The following is a 17,694-nucleotide window of genomic DNA, read 5'->3' on the forward strand; positions in this document are numbered from 1 at the left end:
AGGAAGGAATAAGACAAAACCGTTTCAAATCAGATTGAATACCATGAAGACAAGAGTATTTTTCCAGGTATTCTTAACCACACACATTGTAAGTATAGCCTCAAAAAGATAAATACATTTTTTTATGACTTGGATGATTTCTGCAGACAAATTAGGGGGATTTTAGCTCCTTCCACTTGGTGGAAAAGGGGCGGAAGAGGATTAAAACCATATAGTACTTTTTGCCGCTCAGGTACTGCCCTGCAGCTGCTTCAACTGGGTGGTTGAGGTGGACGCCTCATAAATATGTGTAAATCAGGGCCCTGTCATTTAGATTGGATCCCGAGACAATTTTAAGGGGCTACCTGGCGGAGCGCCCACCCTGCATGACCCGGCCACTAAAACCTGCCTGGCCAAAAGTGGATGCCCCAAAAGGTAGATACGAAACATAACTTTATGGGGCCAGGAGAGGCAGGAGTGCTTCTTGGAGGCTCCAAGAGGAAAGTATGCACCTCTGTAAACAGTTTCTGCTTATTTACTCTATCAAAACCCTTCATGATTTTGAACACCTCTATCAAATCTCCCCTTAACCTTCCCTGCTCTAAGGAGAACAACCCCAGCTTCTCCAGTCTCTCCCCATAACTGAAGTCCATCCTCCCTGGTACCATTCTAGTAAATCTCCTCTGCAGCCTCTCCAAGGCCTTGACACCCTTCCTGAAGTGTGGTGCCCAGAATTCGAAACAATACTCCAGCTGAGGCCTAACCAGTGATTTATAAAGATTTAGCATAACTTCCTTGCTTTTGTACTCTATGCCTCTATTTATAAAGCCAAGGATCCCATATGTCTTATGCCTTACCAACTTCAAAGATTTGTGTACGTATATCCCCAGGTCTCTTTGTTCCTGCACCTCCTTTAAAATTGTATCATTTAGTTTATATTGCCTCTCGTCATCCATCCAAAATGCATTATTACACACTTCTCCGCATTAAATTTCATCGGCCATGTGTCTGCCCATTTCACCAGTCTGTCTATGTCCTCCTGAAGTCTGTTCCTATCCTTCTCATTCTTAACTACATTTCCGAGTTTCGTGTCATCTGCAAACTTTGAAATTGTGCCCTGTATTCCCAAGTCCAGGTCATTAATATATATCAAAAAGAGCAGTGGTCCTAATACTGACCCCTGGGGGACACCTCTGTATACTTCCCTCCAGTCTTAAAAATAACCGTTCTCCACTACTCTGTTTTCTGTTTCTTAGGCAATTTCATATCCACACTGCCATTGCCCCTTTATCCTCATAGGCTTCAATTTTGCTCATGAGTCTATTATGAAGCACTTTATCAAATGCCTTTTGAAAGTCTATATACACAACATCAACCGCACGACCCTCATCAATCCTCTCCGTTACTTCATCAAAGAACTCAAGAGAGTTAGTCAAACATGATTTGCCTTTAACAAATCCATGCTGGCTGTCATTTATCAACCCATAATTTTTTAAATGACAATTAATTTTATCTCGGATTATTGCCTCTAAATGTTTCCCGCTATGATGTTAGGCTGACTGGCCTGCAGTTGCCAGGTTTATCCCTCACCCCTTTTTCGAACAGAGGTGCAACATTTGCAGTCCTCCACTACCTCCACCCTCACTTCCCTCAGCAACCTAGGTTGCATCTCATCCGGACCGGGTGACTTTTCTACTTTGAGTACTGTCAACCTTTTAAGTACCTCCTCTTTTACTGTGACGTTGGCAGCATCCTCTTCTTTAGTGAAGACAGATACAAAGTATCGCAGCCATGCCCTCTGCCTCCACAAGAAGATTTCCTTTTTGGTTTACAACACGTTCGTGCACTTTCTTTTAATTTGTGTAATACCTAGAGATTCATGTTGAAACTCTCTCAATACTGTCCCAATTCAAATTGAATGTAATGGTTGTGAATGCTTTTGCTTTCCTTCAGAAGAAAGTGATGTCTTCTTTCAATAAACAGCAAGTCTTTTAACTCAAGTGTGCTTTTTCAGCTTCAACTCCTAGTCGGTGAAAGTCCATTACTTCCTTCTTCTAGACCGTGGCCCATTATTTTTGAGAGATGTGATGTAAATCTGCACTTAATTTTTTATCCTATTTTTTGCTCAACACAAATCACTTCGTCTCATGGTGAAACTCTACAGGAGAAGTTTAGGAATTCAGTCTGTGTGTTGTGGTTTTGAATATCTTTATTGTTCTTCAGAAGGAACAACTACAACAGTGACAGCAACAACAACTGGCTCTACCACTGGCTTCACAACTGGTGAGTGACGGCTTCTTTCAATATATAATAGCAAGATCTTAGATACAAGTTTTCTTTTTCAACTTCAGCTCCTTATCAGTGAAAATACTTCCCTTTGATTTTCTAGCTTAGTCCTTTCCTGCTGGAGAGCAGTGGTTCAGAGGTGAAATATTGAATGAATCTACTTATAAGACTTATTTAAAAAAGCAACATCTTCCCTAAATGCAAGCCCTTAAAATAAGTCTGTCCTGTCTTAGTGAATGGAACATGTTACAAATGGGTATTTACATCATGTAACTGAAATCGCACATGCTGAATGTAATAGCACACTAGGCATCGCTGTGGGCAGTTAGTAATATGGTGATGAGCTTCATTGAGTTCTGCATTAAATATCTTGATATACAGGGAGTGGCTACAGATGGGACTGCAGTATTCAGATGTTGGGTAACTGAGAGTAAGAGTTGTTGGGCCCTTCAGTGTTTTCACATCTGCATCTCAACCTGTGATACTCATTTTCATTGAATCATAGAACAATACAGCACATAAGGCCATTTGGCCCATCGTGCCTGTGCTGGCTCTTTGAAAGAGCTATCAAATTAGTCCTAATACCCTGCGCTTTCCCCGTAGCCTTGCAATATTTTCCCCTTCAAATATTTATCCAATTCCCTTTTGAAAATTACTATTGAATCTGCTTCCACCAACCTTTCAGGTATCGCATTCCAGATCATAACAACTTGCTGTGTCAAAAAAATTTCTCCTTATCTTCCCTGTGGTGCTTTTGCCAATTACCTTAAATCTGTGCCCTTTGGTTACTGACCCTCCTGCCAGTGGAAACAGTTTCTCCCTATTTGCTCTATCAATACCCCTCAATGACTTATTTGCTGACAACATGGGAGTTATGTTGTAATTGCTCGACAAGTAAATTGCTTTTACAGGCGACTTGGGCCAATGCCTGCTCTGAAGGTGTGAGTGATCTATTAATTGGTTGTCTTTAATCAAAAAGGCTTGGAGCTGGTTTATTCTAAAGTATAATAGCTTTATTAAGAAGTTATAATAAGTAGCAAAAGTGTTAAAATACAAGAGTACAATTAAACATACTAATAAGATGTTCGAATACAACCTGGCAAAGTTTATCACGATATAAGGCTCCCAGATGATTTATGTTACTCATGGATGCACTCACACATCTTTCTCTAATCCCTTTAGTTCAGTTCCTGAAATTCACCCATAAATCACCTAGGACGATGACCTTAGAAAAATTCCCATTTGGTGGTGTAATTTCCCTGTTTCTATCTTATATCCTCAATCACTTCTTCTCATCCAATTTTACACATCCTGTTTTATTACATTTCATGTCATTCATGAGCCCTGGAGGAACTTTACTGTCCAATATAATATTTACAGTTTGGTCCAATATCTCAATACATATGTTTTTGTTTATTTTACTTGAATTCTTCTTGGACCACTTTTTATTTCCCAAAATATTCCTCCATATTGTGCTTGAGTCCATTTTATCATTTCAAAATTATTCCAATTCCAGGGAGTAGCATTGTTGGACTTACAGGGCTTGTCAATGTTCAATTTTATATGCCCCTAAAAAAACTTTCTTCCTTGATACATTACCTTGGGCAGGAACCACCTAGACTGAACTCCTTTTTTAAAAATATAATTTGATTATCCCCTTAAACTTCAGGTAAATTTTTCCTTCGGGAATGCTTGAATAACAACTCATATCAATTTATCTTATCAATTTCAATTTTACAAACAAATTATGCCCAGGCTTGGTGGTTTTACAGTAAAGACAGAAGTGCTCATAATTACTTTTGGCAGTAACTCCCATCTCTCTCCCTGCCCTACCCACCCTCCCCGAGTACTCTGTCTTGGACGATAACAATAACCCTGAATGGGTTAAAGCCAAGCCTTTGAGAGTCAAAATCTTGGTCCAACTCGTCACCACGCTGTGATATTTGATATCTGCCAATGTCTGCAGATAAGGTCTTAAATTCTGAACACTACTGGATCTCTCCCTGCACCAACACTTTTCCAGCAAAGGTTGCTCCATAACTTTGTGAAGCCACTTTTATGTCAAGGAACTACTCTCGGCCTTCTCCCGAGATCCCTACCTTCACAGAAGCCAGTCTTCAGCCAATTCGATTCACTCCATGTGATATCAAGGAATGGCATTGGATACAACAAAGGCTATGGGCCCTGACAACATCCCGGCTGTAGTGCTGAAGACTTATGCTCCAGAACTAGCTGAGCCTCTAGCCAAGCAATTCCAGTACAGCTACAACAGTAGCATCTACCCGACAATGTGGAAAATTGCCCAGGTATGTCCTGTCCACAAAAAGCAGGACAAATTCAATACGGCCAATTACCGCCCCATCAGTCTACTCTCAATCATCAGCAAAGTGATGGAAGGTGTTGTCAACAGTGCTATCAAGCGGCACTTACTCACCAGTAACCGGCTGACCAATGCTCAGTTTGGGTTCCGCCAGGACCACTCGGCTCCAGACCTCATTACAGCCTTGGTCCAAAGATGGACAAAAGAGCTGAATTCCAGAGGTGAGGTGAGAGTGACTGCCCTTGACATCAAGGCAGCATTTGACCGAGTGTGGCACCAAGGAGCCCTAGTAAAATTGAAGTCAATGGGAATCAGGGGGAAAAGTTTCCACTGGCTGGAGTCATACCTAGCACAAAGGAAGATGGTAGTGGTTGTTGGAGGCCAATCATCTCAGCCCCAGGACATTGCTGCAGGAGTTCCTCAGGGCAGTGTCCTCGGCCCAATCATCTTCAGCTGCTTTATCAATGACCTTCCCTCCATCATAAGATCAGAAATGGGGATGTTCGCTGAAGATTGCACAGTGTTCAGTTCCATTCGCAACCCCTCAGATAATGAAGCAGTCCGTGCCCGCTTGCAGCAAAACCTGGAAAACATCCAGGCTTGGGCTGATAAGTGGCAAGTAACATTCGCACCAGACAAGTGCCAGGAATGACCATCTCCAACAAGAGAGAGTCTAACCACCTCCCCTTGACATTCAACGGCATTACCATCGCCGAATCCCCCACCATCAACATCCTGGGGGTCACCATTGACCAGAAACTTAACTGGACCAGCCACATAAATACTGTGGCTACGAGAGCAGGTCAGAGGCTGGGTATTCTGTAGCGAATGACACACCTCCTGACTCCCCAAAGCCTTTCCACTATCTACAAGGCACAAGTCAGGAGTGTGATGGAATACTCTCCACTTGCCTGATGAGTGCAACTCCAACAGCACTCAAGAAACTCGACATCATCCAAGACAAAGCACCCCATCTACCACCCTAAACATTCACCCCCTCCACCACCTGCGCACCGTGGCTGCAGTGTGTACCATCCACAGGATGCACTGCAGCAACTCGCCAAGGCTTCTTCAACAGCACCTCCGAAACCCGTGACCTCTGCCACCTAGAAGGACAAGGGCAGCAAGCGCATGGGAACAACACCACCTGCACGTTCCTCTCTGAGTCACACACCATCTCAACTTGGAAATATATCGCCGTTCCTTCATTGTTGCTGGGTCAAACTTCTGGAACTCCCTACCTAACAGCACTGTGGGAGAACCTTCACCACATGGACTGCAGCGGTTCAAGAAAGTGGCTCACCACCACCTTCTCAAGGGCAATTAGGGATGGGCAATAAATGCTGGCCTTGCTAGCGACGCCCACATCCCATGAACGAATTAAAAAAAACATAACACCCATGCGATCCTGAAAACCATGGACCCCTGTTTTAAAATAAAATAAAAAGAGAAAATCCATTGTGGCTCTTCTTGATAGCCCAAGTGGTTAATTTGTCAATTCATGATTTCCTCCTGTCACCGTGGGGATATCCACTTAAATTATGAAACTTAAAAATTTTATACGCTTGACTAAAGCAGTACGACAATAGCACTAAATTATCGATTTTAATGAATAATAACCGAAACAAACCCAGAAAAATATGTCCAGAAGAACACGTGAGAGACTGCCAAGCTTCTGTTACCTATTTCCCAATGTTTCTCTCTCTCTCTCTCTCTTTTGGAGCTAGCAGCCTGTTTGAAATTAACCCTGTCTATCCCACACACACAGGTACATAGGACAGCTGAATTTGGAATTTCCAATTCCAAGTGCTTCTCTTTGTGTTTTTAATTGTTTTCATCTATTCCGTCAGGTAAGGAGGTTTCAGGATGTTTGAACTCCACTCATCATCCCATGTTAAATTTAAAAGCTCATGGGATTCATAGCCAGGGAATATCCTTCTGGAGTCAGTGGAGGCAGTCTCATCCTCTTCAACTTGCTCATTGCCATCGTCCAAAAGCCATAAATGGATTATAGGAATGATGGAATGTACCCTTCCAGTATCCTGTCCCTGCCACTTCTTTATCTGGTTAATATGTACCCACCTATCCCTTTCACCAGCTTGAATCCTGTACACATCACTACTCAATTTGTATATTATTGAGAAGTGTCCTTCAAATTTCTTTGCTCACTTTCCTGTGACATTGTTCAGTTTCACCATCACCTTGTCCCAAATTTCAAGACCCTTAACTTAAGGGCCAAACTTGTGCCGGCACTTATTATTGTGGCCAATGGATAAGGCTGAACTTAGGTACACCTGTCGTAAATGAGCTTGTAACTGCTCCATGGATGTTTCCTGGTCACACTCTTGTGTTGAGGTCCAGAGAGAGTGCCAGTTAGCCAAAACTCTGGTAACTGCATCCAGCGTCCAGTCATGACCTTGAACGGAGTGTGTCCCGTTGCCCGGGAGGAGTTACCTCAAATTGCCATCAACATGAGTGGCAATACAACATTCCAAGTCTTACTAGCCTCTCGAATTGCCTTGATAACTTGCTGCTTCAGGGTAGGATTCATACGCTCGACCATCTCAGCTGCCTGAGAGTTATATGAAATGTGAAATTTTTGCCTGATTCCTAGGAACCTTAGTGTCTCTTTCATTGGCGGTCCCTAATGAGTGAAAACATGCTCAGTAAGTACCTTTGCAGTTTGTATGACAGTGGCTCGTCTCACAGGGATAGCCTCAATCCATATAGAAAAGCAGTCAATTATGACTAAGCCGTACTGGCTACCCTTCTGAGTCCTCTGAAATGGGCCAATGTAATCAATCTGCAAATTTCTCTATGAGCCATCGGATGCTGGGACATGGCTAGGTGGTGTTTTAATTCTGGACCGGGGTCATACTGGGCACATGTAAGGCAGTCATTAATAATGGCCATAAAGGGTCTGATCCATACAAGGCCACCACATCTCCTGCCTTAGCCTTTGGACCAGGCTGTCATCCTTTTGGTGTCCAATAGAGATTTGGCCCCAATGGACTACCTCATTACCAAGTGACCGCGGGACTACCCATTTGCTCTGATAAAATAACAAGTTATTTTGTACTGTAAAATTGTCCCTTCTGTTAAAGGCACCTTTGGGCCATGAGCCCTCACCTTTGATGGCCGGCTGGACTGATTTAACCCAAGGGTCCTCGCCCTGCACCCCTATAAGATCTAAAGGGGGTGTTTCACTTTGAACTTTACAAAAATCATTGTTTTTATCGAGGGACAATGAACCTGTTTGTACAATAACTACTCTTTCTACTCAGAAAGCTGTGACTCATCAGATTGAAATGCTGAAAGCTTAAATGGTGTCTGACCAACTTCTTAAAAAAACTAGTATAGTCCAAATACTTAACTTCGGCAATACAGAAGTACGGGTTAATTACTTCTTGCTTGTCAGAACCTTAGTGGTGGAGAAGTCAATCACAATAGCAGGTCTCAGACTTGCAGTGACTAAATTAAGAAAACAATGCTTTGTTAGCATTTGAATTGGTTTAAAACAAGACCATGTGTCTTAATTTAAACTGTATAAAGCAATGACGGTTTTTAACTGTAATCAGTTAAAACAAAGTGCTTTGAAAAATTTCAAATTGATTGATAACCAGACACCATCTTGCAACTGTAACTTGTAATTCTTTAAAGCGGCATTTAATTCATTCATCTCATTTTAAAAATAATATGTTGTGCCTGGCCTTTTTATCCACAAATGTTTCAGATGAAACTCCAATTGTTAAAGCATTTATTTAGGAGGGGTTCAAAATTGTATTGACTCTTAGATAGTTAGTCCAACTACAAGACACCTCCAGATTGTTGTTGCAAAGATAGCAGGAGACTCGTTAAGCATTTTTTTTTGGTCACCTTTTTTTCTCTGACCACAGTCAATCATAAGATCAAAGGGTCCTCCCCTCCAGTCTCCCCATCTTTTTGTTCCTCTTTTCTTCCTCATCTTTCAACCTACCCTTCAAAACTTCAACTTCTTCTCTCAACCTCCCTAACTCTTGTAACAGTTATCACATTCCAATACAACCAAGATGATTTAACAAATAGAATCACCTCAAAAGTCCCATAATTTTAACACATCAATTTACATCCTCTGATTTTCAACACAACTCCAAACACATCAATTTGCTGGATAATAACTCATTATCCACTTCAAATCATTAATCATTTAAGAAATTCAAAATGCCAATTTTTATATGTGATAATCACGTGTCCGGAATTAGAGACTTTCACATAATTTACAATAACCAGAATTTCACCATGGCCACAATAAAAGTTTGGTTTTCACAACTGAATAGGTTAGTTCACCTCAATAACTCCAATTTAATTCAGCAATATCTTAAACTAAACAACACAGAACAGATAAAATTATCAAAATATCACATGCTTGCATAAACCCAGTAAATTACATCATATTTCTTTCTGTTCTTCAGGCACCTTTCCACACGACTGTAAAAAATATTTATGTAACTGAGAAAAAGATATCCTTCACAGCTAAACAAAATCTTTGTAACATTACACAAAAGGGATAAACACATAACAAGAATTGAAAGGGGGCATAGCCAGCAATAGCAAAAATAAAGCAAATACACAGGCTTTTAAAGAGACAGTGTGCTGAAAACAAAAGAACACATTCTGTAGTTTGTAACTCTTTCCATTTCTCCTTCTTTATTCCATCATAGATTAATTTACCCTTTTTCACTTCAACCAATTCTCAATTTCTGATATTTGCTACTTAACCTCGTTCTGTACATATTCAAAAGTCTGTATCCTCCCCTCCAATCCCTCCATCTTTCTTTTTGTTTCTCTTTTCTTCCTCATCTTTCATCCTACCCTTCAGAACTTCAACTTTCTCCCTCAACATCCCTAACTCTTGCAGTTGAAACAACAAGACTCCTGCTTTCCAATCGTCCATTTTAATTATTTTCTCCTTTATCAATTTCTTTACCTTAGTCTCCACCGCATACAAAGTCTGACAGTTTTTAACAAATAAAATACAAGTTCCTATTTTCTCCTGGATGTACTTCTTTGTGTTACACACCAGAGTTTTTATTAGCTTTCCCCCCATCTTCCCGCCACTATCAACCTCATCTGCCATGGCTAAACAAACTCCCAATTTTTTTTTTTCAAAATCACAAGTCCATGCGAGGGTGTAATCTCTCACCACGTTAAACAACCCACCACTAAAATTGTGAGTCCGTACAAGGATATAATCTCTTGCCACGTTAAGCAACTCACCATGGTACCGCCCCTGGATTAATACACTGGTCTGTCTGGACCCAAAGCACATGATCCCAACTTTGCCCATTTAACAGGTACAACAACCCAAATATTTATACATTGTACAAAACTACACCTCGTGCCCCACGTTGGGTGCCAATATCTGAGCGATCTATTAAATGGCTCTGCCTTTAAACAAAAAAGCTTGGAGGTGGTTTGTTCTAAAATATAATAGCTTTATTAAGAAGATGTAATAAGTAGCAAAGATGTTAAAATACAAGGAAACAATTAAATATACTAATAAGATGTTCAAATGCAACCTGGCAAAGTTTATCACCATACAAGGTTCTGAGGTGCACCTCTCGAAGGTCCTTGATATTACTAGAGCGTGTCCTCCTCACTCCGAGAACGTTCTAACAAATACAATTTATTTCTCATCTTATATACATTTTTAACACATTAGTTCTATCTGCGGCCTCCCATCAATCATCCTCTCTGTCTCATGGAGCTGCCGTCTGCTTCACTCGCTTTACATTCCAGATGATACACAACATCTGACATCACTGCCGCCCTTGTGATTAGTTATCTCCGACTTATCAAGGACACTTATGTTTGCCCAAAGCATCCTGTATTCTTACTAAACTATTGCCAACTCCCTTTACCCATCTTATGCACATGAGATAAAAATGACACAGGATGCTCATTACTCAAGGGTGCCTCTCTCTATAAGGTGACCAAAAGCCTGTTGGTACTTAATAACAGAGAACAGAAAGCCTAGTTCACAGGAAAAGCCTATATAATGCTTTTCCTAACTAGGTTAGCAATATTATAGGGAAGACTTACATATTGCTTCTCTAACAGAAGAACAATCATTACATTTCTTGAAGGGAGTAATTGGGCAGCAATATTTGATCTGCTCATTTTATTTGTAGTGGCAGTTGTAACTTGCTCTTTCCATTGTGACCAAGTAATGATAATCTCCTAAAAAGCAAATTAGCGTCCATTTACAGCAATCAGTGAATTAATGCTTTGCAACATTTTCTCTGCCGCGTAGGACTAACACCAACTACAGTGACAGGCACACCTACAGTTTCTGAAACTATCATTATTGGTGAGTAATATTTTTTTTCATTGTCACATGAAATCTACTTTTCCAAAGCCAACCAATAAAGTGTGTTGTTGTTGGAGTATTATTGAATTACTTTTCAGTCCATGCATTCGTAAGTGTATATATTGGTACCGGTTAAGTTGTTCCATATGAGTGTTGGTAAGTTTAAAATTAATGCATTCACTTCTTTCAACCTTTATTACTGGAAATGGTTTATGATGAGAAACAAGTCAAGTGATGGCAACTAGTGAAGGTTTGATGTAATTTTTTGGAACATTTTCTGTTCCCTGTAGGAGTAACTGTGAGCACAAGTGTGTCAGCTTTGCCTTCCACCACTGGTAATTAATGCATATTTATTTTCAATTGTAAACAATTTTACAACACCAAGTTATAGTCCAGCAATTTTATTTTAAATTCACAAGCTTTCGGAGGCTTCCTCCTTCCTCAGGTGAACGTTGTTGGAAATGAAATCCTCGAAATGAAATCGCATTTATAAATCACAGAACAATGCTTGGTGATTACAGACAGTTTTTTCAACTGCCCGTTGCCAAGGCAATCAGTGTGCAGACAGACAGGTGTTACCTGCAAGGTCTCCGAATATACAAATCACCAAAAAAAAACAGAGATAGAGAGGTAGAAACATAGAAAAGACAGCAACTGACCCGTTATATTAAAAACAGATAACATTTGTTCGCTGGTGGGGTAACGTGTAGCGTGACATGAACCCAAGATCCCGGTTGAGGCCGTCCTCATGGGTGCGGAACTTGGCTATCAATTTCTGCTCGACGATTTTGCGTTGTCGTGTGTCTCGAAGGCCGCCTTGGAGTACGCTTACCCGAAGGTCGGTGGCTGAATGTCCTTGACTGCTGAAGTGTTCCCCGACTGGGAGGGAACCCTCCTGTTTGGCGATTGTTGCGCGGTGTCCGTTCATCCGTTGTCGCAGCGTCTGCATGGTCTCGCCAATGTACCATGCTCTGGGGCATCCTTTCCTGCAACGTATGAGGTAGACAACGTTGGCCGAGTCACAGGAGTATGAACCATGCACCTGGTGGGTGGTGTCCTCTCGTGTGATGGTGGTATCTGTGTCGATGATCTGGCATGTCTTGCAGCGGTTACCGTGGCAGGGTTGTGTGGTGTCGTGGACGCTGTTCTCTTGAAAGCTAGGTAATTTGCTGCGAACGATGGTCTGTTTGAGGTTGGGTGGCTGTTTAAAGGCGAGCAGCCATGGGGACCAAATTCGCACCCCAATACGCCAACATTTTCATGCACAAGTTCGAGCACGACTTCTTCACTGCACAGGACCTCCAACCAACACTATACACCAGATACATCGACGACATTTTCTTTCGATGGACCCACGGCGAGGAATCACTAAAAAGACTACACGATAACCTCAACAAGTTCCATCCCACCATCAAGCTCACCATGGACTACTCCTCAGAATCAGTTTCTTTCTTGGACACACGAATCTCCATCAAAGACGGGCAACTCAGCACCTCACTCTACCGCAAGCCCACGGACAACCTCACGATGCTCCACTTTTCCAGCTTCCACCCTAACCACGTCAAAGAGGTCATCCCCTATGGACAGGCCCTGCGAATACACAGGGTCTGCTCAGACGAGGAGGAACGCGATGGACACCTACAGACGCTGAAAGACGCCCTAGTAAGAACGGGATATGACGCTTGACTCATCGATCGACAGTTCCGACGGGCCACAGCGAAAAATCGCATAGACCTCCTCAGGAGACTAACACGGGACGCAACTAACAGAGTACCCTTTGTCGTCCAGTACTTCCCCGGAGCAGAGAAACTACGCCATGTTCTCTGCAGCCTTCAACATGTCATCAATGACGACGAACACCTCGCTATGGCCATCCCCACACCTCCACTACTCGCCTTTAAACAGCCACCCAACCTCAAACAGACCATCGTTCGCAGCAAATTACCTAGCTTTCAAGAGAACAGCGTCCACGACACCACACAACCCTGCCACGGTAACCTCTGCAAGACATGCCAGATCATCGACACAGATACCACCATCACACGAGAGGACACCACCCACCAGGTGCATGGTTCATACTCCTGTGACTCGGCCAACGTTGTCTACCTCATACGTTGCAGGAAAGGATGCCCCAGAGCATGGTACATTGGCGAGACCATGCAGACGCTGCGACAACGGATGAACGGACACCGCGCAACAATCACCAAACAGGAGGGTTCCCTCCCAGTCGGGGAACACTTCAGCAGTCAAGGACATTCAGCCACCGACCTTCGGGTAAGCGTACTCCAAGGCGGCCTTCGAGACACACGACAACGCAAAATCGTCGAGCAGAAGTTGATAGCCAAGTTCCGCACCCACGAGGACGGCCTCAACCGGGATCTTGGGTTCATGTCACGCTACACGTTACCCCACCAGCAAACAAATGTTATCTGTTTTTAATATAACGGGTCAGTTGCTGTCTTTTCTATGTTTCTACCTCTCTATCTCTGTTTTTTTTTGGTGATTTGTATATTCGGAGACCTTGCAGGTAACACCTGTCTGTCTGCACACTGATTGCCTTGGCAACGGGCAGTTGAAAAAACTGTCTGTAATCACCAAGCATTGTTCTGTGAATTATAAATGCGATTTCATTTCGAGGATTTCATTTCCAACAACGTTCACCTGAGGAAGGAGGAAGCCTCCGAAAACTTGTGAATTTAAAATAAAATTGCTGGACTATAACTTGGTGTTGTAAAATTGTTTACAATTGTCAACCCCAGTCCATCACTGGCATCTCCACATCATATTTATTTTCAGTGTGAATGAACTTTCCAATGAATAGCATTAATGGAAGTGAATGTTACCTGGTTAATCACAGGCATTATCAATTATAGCTTGATGAAAAGATTAATACATTTCTGTAAGTAAAAATATATATATACCAATATGCCTTTTACTTAAACTGTTCTTGTCCTCGATAAAGACCAAAAGGCTGTTGGTTCCAAAGTATAATAGCTTTCTTAAGAAGTTACAACAAGTAACAAAGATGTTTAAAATACAAGAGAACAATCAAGTTTGGTGGTTAGATTGATACAACCTGACTTATTGTTCATGTAACCGCAGACCCCAGAGTGCACCATCGAAAGTCTGATCTTAATGGGCAGTCCCTGAGAACACTCTGATTAGTTACCGAAAAGCACCTCACTTATATATGTTTTAAACGCAATAAGATCTGTATATCTGTATGAACTTCCCATCAATAATCCTCTCTGACTTGAAGGGGGGCTGGCTATCAGACCGTACTCCCTTGATTCCCCGATGGCACTAACAACCCTCTATTAATCAGCCCTTACCTTCACACCAAGCATAACAAACCTCCAAATAACTCCCTTGTACATTCCTCCGGTGATACTACCACCTCCCTAACGATTAGTGGCCTCAAGGAGGCATCTTCAAGGAAATCACAACAAGGCTATGGGTGACTTCCTTTCACTTTCCACAGTCAAGGCCCTTAAAATGATACCAGGTGTTCATTAGCCAAAAGGAGGGCAAGGTCATAAAAAGCTTGTTTCGACAAAGACAGCAAGCCCTTTGTTGATAGCTAACTAACATGTAAAGTCTACTTGAACATAGGGTTTACAATAATGTAGAAAGCTTGTATAGTGCTAAAGTTTATAATAATGTAGCAAGCTTGTATAATGCTTTTCTTATAATTTCCATAACATTGATGATTTTACCAGATACTTTGTGATGTGTTGTTCTTGAATGGTTATGAGGAATAATGACAATATTATCTTGTGATTAAAGTGAGCATATGTAATAAAAATTGCCCAAAATTCATAAAGTGATGGTGATCAGGAGGATTGGCAGATTCTGTTGGCATGAAGACTCCAATTTCTGAATTTTAAATTTTGGAATTGTTTTGAAATTTACTTTTGCATTTTGAAGAATTAGGAAATTTCTGTCAATAATGGGAGAAGCTGAAATCGACTTATTACCATGAAAGATTAGAGCAGAAGAAGATTCCTTGTCAATTGATGGGTACGGTAATGTTTGTTGCTCTTGAGACCAAAGGAAGTCGCTTGTAAGCAAATAATTTGGATAATTCTTAACCAAAGGCTTCTATTTTCTTTATTCTGGACAATGATGTTGCCTCCATATCAAATTTATGTTTGGAAAGATTGATGAAATGTTTTCTTGAAATCAGAAAGAAGGAAAATGCTTATTTTTGATATTGATGAAGTAATGATGAGAACTGGAACGTGATTTTTCAATTTTGCCCTTTGTTTCTTTGCAAAACTAAATCATGTGGTATTCTTTGAAATATATTTTTTACTTGAAAGTAAAATCTCGATCTTGTTGAGAAAAGATAATGACTTGTTTGCTGACAACATAGGAGTTATGTTGTAATTGCTCGACAAGTAAATTGCTTTTACAGGCAACTTGGGTCAAAACATGCTCTGAAGGACAATCTTGAAGGCAGTAGTTCAAATGATAATTTGGCAGTAATTTTTGATCTGCTCATTGTATTTGTAATGGTGTTTGTAACTTGCTCTTTCCATTGTGACCAAGAAGTAGTAATCCCCTAAAAAGCAAATTGGAGTCTATTTACAGCAATCAGTGAATGAATGCTATGTATTATTTTCTCTGTTGCATAGGGCCAACACAAACTACAGTGACAGGCACACCTACAGTTTCTGAAACTACCATTACAGGTGAGTAATAATGTTTCTCAATGTCATATGAAATCTACTGTGCCAAATCCCACCACTAAAGTTTGTTATTGTTGGACTATCATTGAAATACTTTTGATGTTCATTATCATTCATTCGTAAGTTTATAAATCAGTACCGGTTGTTTGTTCAATATCAGTATCGGTGAAATTAGAATCTATTGAATGTGATTCTTTCATCCTCTACACTGACAATGGGTTCTGATGGGAAACAAGTCAAATGATGGCAAATAATGAAGGTTTGAAGTAATCTTTTGAAACATTATCTGTGCCCGGTAGGAGTAACTGTGAGCACAAATGTGTCAGCTTTGCCTTTTAGCGCTGGTAATTGAGGCATATTTATTTTGAGTGTGAATGAACTTTCCAATGAATAGCATTAAGAGAAGTGAATGTTGCCTGGTATTCTTAATCACAGGCATTATCAATTATAGCTTGAGGAAGAGATTAATACATTTCCATAACATTGATGATTTTACCAGATACTTTGTGATGTGTTGTTCTTGAATGGTTGCGAACATTATTGGCAATATTACCTTGTCATTAAAGTGAATTTATTTAATAAAAATTGCCCAAAATTTACCAAGTAATGGTGACCAGGAGGATTAGCAGATACTGTTGGCATGAAGACTCCAAATTCTGACTTTTAAATTTTGGAATTGTTTTGAAATTTACTTTTGCATTTTGAAGAATTAGGAGATTTCTGTCAATGATGGAAGAAGCTGAAATTGATTTATTACCATGAATGATTAGAGCAGAAGAAGATTCCTTGTCAATTGATGGGTATTGTAATATTTGTTGCTTCTGAGACCAAAAGGAGTTGCTTGTAAGCAAAAAATTTTGGGAATTCTAAACAAAAGGCTTCTATTTTCTTGATTCTGGACAATGATGTTGCCTCCATGTCAAATTTGTGTTCAGAAAGATTGATGAAATGTTTTCTTGAAATCAAGAAAGAAGGCAAATGCTCAATGTGTTGAAATTGATGAAGTGATGATGAGAACTGGAGTGTATTCAGTGAGAGTTTTCAATTTTGCCTTTTGTTCTTTGGAAAATAAATCATGTGGTATTCTTTGAAATATATTTTTCATTTGAAAGCAACATCTAGATCTTGCTGAGAAAAGGTAATGACTTGTTCGCTGACAACAAGTGAGTTATGTTGTAATTACTCGACAAGTAAATTGCTTTTACAGGCAACTTGGGTCAAATAATGAAGCAGTCCGAGCCCGCATGCAGCAAGACCTGGACAACATCCAGGCTTGGGCTCATAAGTAGCAAGTAACATTCATGCCAGACAAGTGCCAGGCAATGACCATCTCCAACAAAAGAGAGTCTAACCACCTCCCATTGACATTCAACAGCATTACCATCACCAAATCCCCCACCATCAACATCCTGGGGGTCACCATTGACTAGAAACTTAACTGGACCAGCCATATAAATACTGTGGCTACAAGAGCAGGTCAGAGACTGGGTATTCTGTGGCGAATGACTCACCTCCTGACTCCCCAAAGCCTTTCCACCATCTACAAGGCACAAGTCAGGAGTGTGATGGAATACTCTCCACTTGCCTGGATGAGTGCAGCTCCAACAACACTCAAGAAGCTCGACACCATCCAGGACAAAGCAGCCCACTTGATTGGCACCCCATCCACCACCCTAAACATTCACTCCCTTCACCACCGTAACACTGTGGCTGCAGTGTGTACCATCCGCAGGATGCACTGCAGCAACTCGCCAAGGCTTCTTCAACAGCACCTCCCAAACCCGCGACCTCTATCACCAAGAAGGGCAAGGGCAGCAGGTACATGGGAACAACACCACCTGCACGTTCCCCTCCAAGTCACACACCATCCCGACTTGGAAGTATATCGCTGTTCCTTCATCGTCGCTGGGTCAAAATCCTGGAACTGCCTTCCTAACAGCACTGTGGGAGAACCTTCACCACACGGACTGCAGCAGTTCAAGAAGGCAGCTCACCACCGCCTTCTCAAGGGCAATTAGGGATGGGCAATAAATGCCGGCCTCTCCAGCAACGCTCACATCCCATGAACG

At 41.3% G+C, this 17,694-nt stretch overlaps 1 protein-coding gene across 1 annotated transcript in view; it reads left to right on the plus strand.

The window, feature by feature from the left end:
• The window catches only part of LOC137341475 (mucin-19-like), a 49,978-nt gene that overhangs the window by 17,340 nt on the left and 14,944 nt on the right, over window positions 1-17,694 (plus strand). The window contains exons 12-13 of the mRNA XM_068004579.1: window positions 2,203-2,262; window positions 15,572-15,628. Coding sequence (XP_067860680.1) covers window positions 2,203-2,262; window positions 15,572-15,628 — 117 coding nt within the window. The remainder of the gene's footprint in view (window positions 1-2,202; window positions 2,263-15,571; window positions 15,629-17,694) is intronic.

Source organism: Heptranchias perlo, chromosome 24 (assembly GCF_035084215.1).
Source record: "Heptranchias perlo isolate sHepPer1 chromosome 24, sHepPer1.hap1, whole genome shotgun sequence".
NCBI lineage: Eukaryota > Metazoa > Chordata > Chondrichthyes > Hexanchiformes > Hexanchidae > Heptranchias > Heptranchias perlo.